General features: G+C 52.8%; 1 protein-coding gene across 1 annotated transcript in view; it reads left to right on the top strand.

Annotated features, from left to right (window-relative positions):
• Nucleotides 1-2,500, top strand: part of LOC143294199 (mucin-5AC-like) — an 89,099-nt gene that overhangs the window by 52,953 nt on the left and 33,646 nt on the right. The window contains exon 34 of the mRNA XM_076605630.1: nt 1-66. This exon is cut by the window's left edge and continues 242 nt beyond it. Coding sequence (XP_076461745.1) covers nt 1-66 — 66 coding nt within the window. The remainder of the gene's footprint in view (nt 67-2,500) is intronic.

A 2,500-nucleotide genomic window follows, 5' to 3' on the forward strand; every position in this document is an offset into this window, starting at 1 on the left:
CGCCTTCTGTACTCTGACGATGGCGTCAACTGGAACGTCTACCGCGAGAACAGGGGTGAAGACAAGGTCAGTGGTTTTGCTAGTCAGGTCAGGTCATTAGATGTGCTACTGGTAACCTGTAATCCAGTACAACCTGTTCAGGGTCGGGTTGCCGGCGACTAAACCGGCACTCCCACCGCTCCCTTCCGGGACTGGTGAGGCGGGTGGCTAGACACCCTTATGGAGATCCATAAAAGGGCGTTGGCTCAGGAGAGCCACCGACGGCCATCTAGCTCCACTGTGCTGTGTGCATGCCACACGCAGTTGGCCCCCGGGGTGTGTCTACCCATGCATGCGAAGTCTGGATCCGGCAGAATCTGCGGAAGAAACCTATCGGTTCAACGGAGAGGGAGGCGGTTACAGCAACGCACTGTGGAGTGCAGAGAGCAAGATGAGACACCGAAAGGATATCTTGGTCATCCACTGCATCCGTGCTCATCCTCCAGTCGTCTCGACTTAGTCTTGCCACTGGAAATTGGTGGACCCGGACGAGAGAGTGAGGTTGACGTTGCGCAACTCCTCTTCACTTTAAACAAACTCATCGCGCAAGTCATCAGTCATCCAAAATGACCTTTCATCCTTCATCATTTCATCACCCCCAAGTCCTGTGGCGACAGGCGAGCGACGAAACGACAGGTGTGGGTACACTGGCAGTCGCAGTCGCAGACCTGCACGCAGGCGGCTCAGGCCATAGGGTCGTTCTTCGTCGACAGGAGCAGCGATGGAGCTCGGCAGCCGTCTGAGCGTCTGAGCAGCCCTCTTTAGGAATGCACTGCTCACCTCCCTGGCATGAGGAAGGGGCTAGAAAAGGTGCCCTAAAAATTGCCTGCTCCATATCACCCTGGCCAGCATACCGCGGCTGGCGGGGACCCTACATCAGCGGTCGAAACAACAAGAAAGAAAAGAAAAAAACAAGGATCGTTCCTCTCACCATTGGTGCTTGGAACATAAGGACTCTCCTGGACAGAGATAACGCGGACAGACCCCAAAGGAGAACGGCACTAGCTGCATCCGAACTCGCCAGATACAACATTGACATTGCAGCCTTGAGTGAGACTCGGCTTGCAGGTGAAGGCGAGCTCTGTGAACGGGGATCTGGTTACACCTTCTTCTGGAGTGGACGAGGAAGCGAAGAGCGACGTGAGGCTGGCTTTGATTTTGCAGTAAAAACAGCACTTGTCAGCAAGCTAGCTGGAATCCCAAAGGGAGTCAACGATAGGCTTATGACCATGAAACTCCCACTGGCATCTGGCCAGAAGCACCTCACCATTGTCAGTGCCTACGCCCCAACCATGACCAACCCGGATGAAGTGAAGGCGAAGTTCTACGAGGACCTTCACTCTGTCATTGCTGCTATCCCTAAAGCAGACAAGCTCATCATTCTTGGGGACTTCAATGCTAGAGTTGGCTCTGACTACATCTCCTGGGATGGAGTGATTGGAAAGCACGGTGTGGGCCACTGCAACCCAAATGGATTGCTTTTGCTTCAGACCTGTGCAGAGCACGAACTGCTGATAACCAACACAGTTTTCTGCCTCCCTACCCGTAACAGGACGTCATGGATGCACCCTCGCTCAAAGCATTGGCATCTCATCGATTATGTCATCGTCAGGAAAAGGGATAGGCAAGATGTACGTGTAACAAAGACCATGTGCGGCGCCGAGTGTTGGACAGACCATCGCCTTGTAGTCTCGAAGCTGAATATTCGAATCCAGCCCAAGAGACGCCCCCAAGGCCAGAAGGCTCCAAAACGGCTCAACATCGCTAAGCTGAAAAACATCACCATCAAACAGTCCTTTGTGGAGCTGCTGGAAGATCGTCTGGAATCCGCCTCTCTGGACAACCAGAATGTGGAGTCTGACTGGAGGACCCTGCATGAGCTGATCTATAGTACAGCTTCAGAGACCCTGGGACCCATGTCCAGAAAGCACAAAGACTGGTTTGATGAAAACTGTGATGAAATCAGCAGCTTCTGGATGAGAAACGCCGTCTGCATCAAGCCTACCTGAGCAACCCGAAGTCCACATCAAAAAAGGATGTGTACGATGCCATCCGCAGGACTGTTCAGCAAAAGTTATGCCAGATGCAGGATAAGTGGCTGAGTGACAAAGCTGATGAGATCCAGGGATATGCTGACAGGCACGATATGAAGAGGTTCTATGATGCCTTAAAAGAAGTCTACGGCCCCACATCCTCAGGATCATCCCCCCTCCTCAGTGCAGATGGGAATACCTTGATCACCGAGAAGGAGAAAATTCTCGAACGCTGGGCTGAGCACTTCAACAGTGTCTTAAATCGCCCTTCCTCCATAAATGATGAAGCCATAGACCGTCTCCCACAAGTCCCCATCAACGAAGCACTGGACGATCCGCCAACACCTCTTGAGACCCAGAAAGCAATTCGTCTGCTATCCAGTGGCAAAGCACCTGGCTCAGACTCCATACCAGCAGAGGTCTACAAG

Source organism: Babylonia areolata, chromosome 19 (genome assembly GCF_041734735.1).
Source record: "Babylonia areolata isolate BAREFJ2019XMU chromosome 19, ASM4173473v1, whole genome shotgun sequence".
Classification (NCBI taxonomy): domain Eukaryota; kingdom Metazoa; phylum Mollusca; class Gastropoda; order Neogastropoda; family Buccinidae; genus Babylonia; species Babylonia areolata.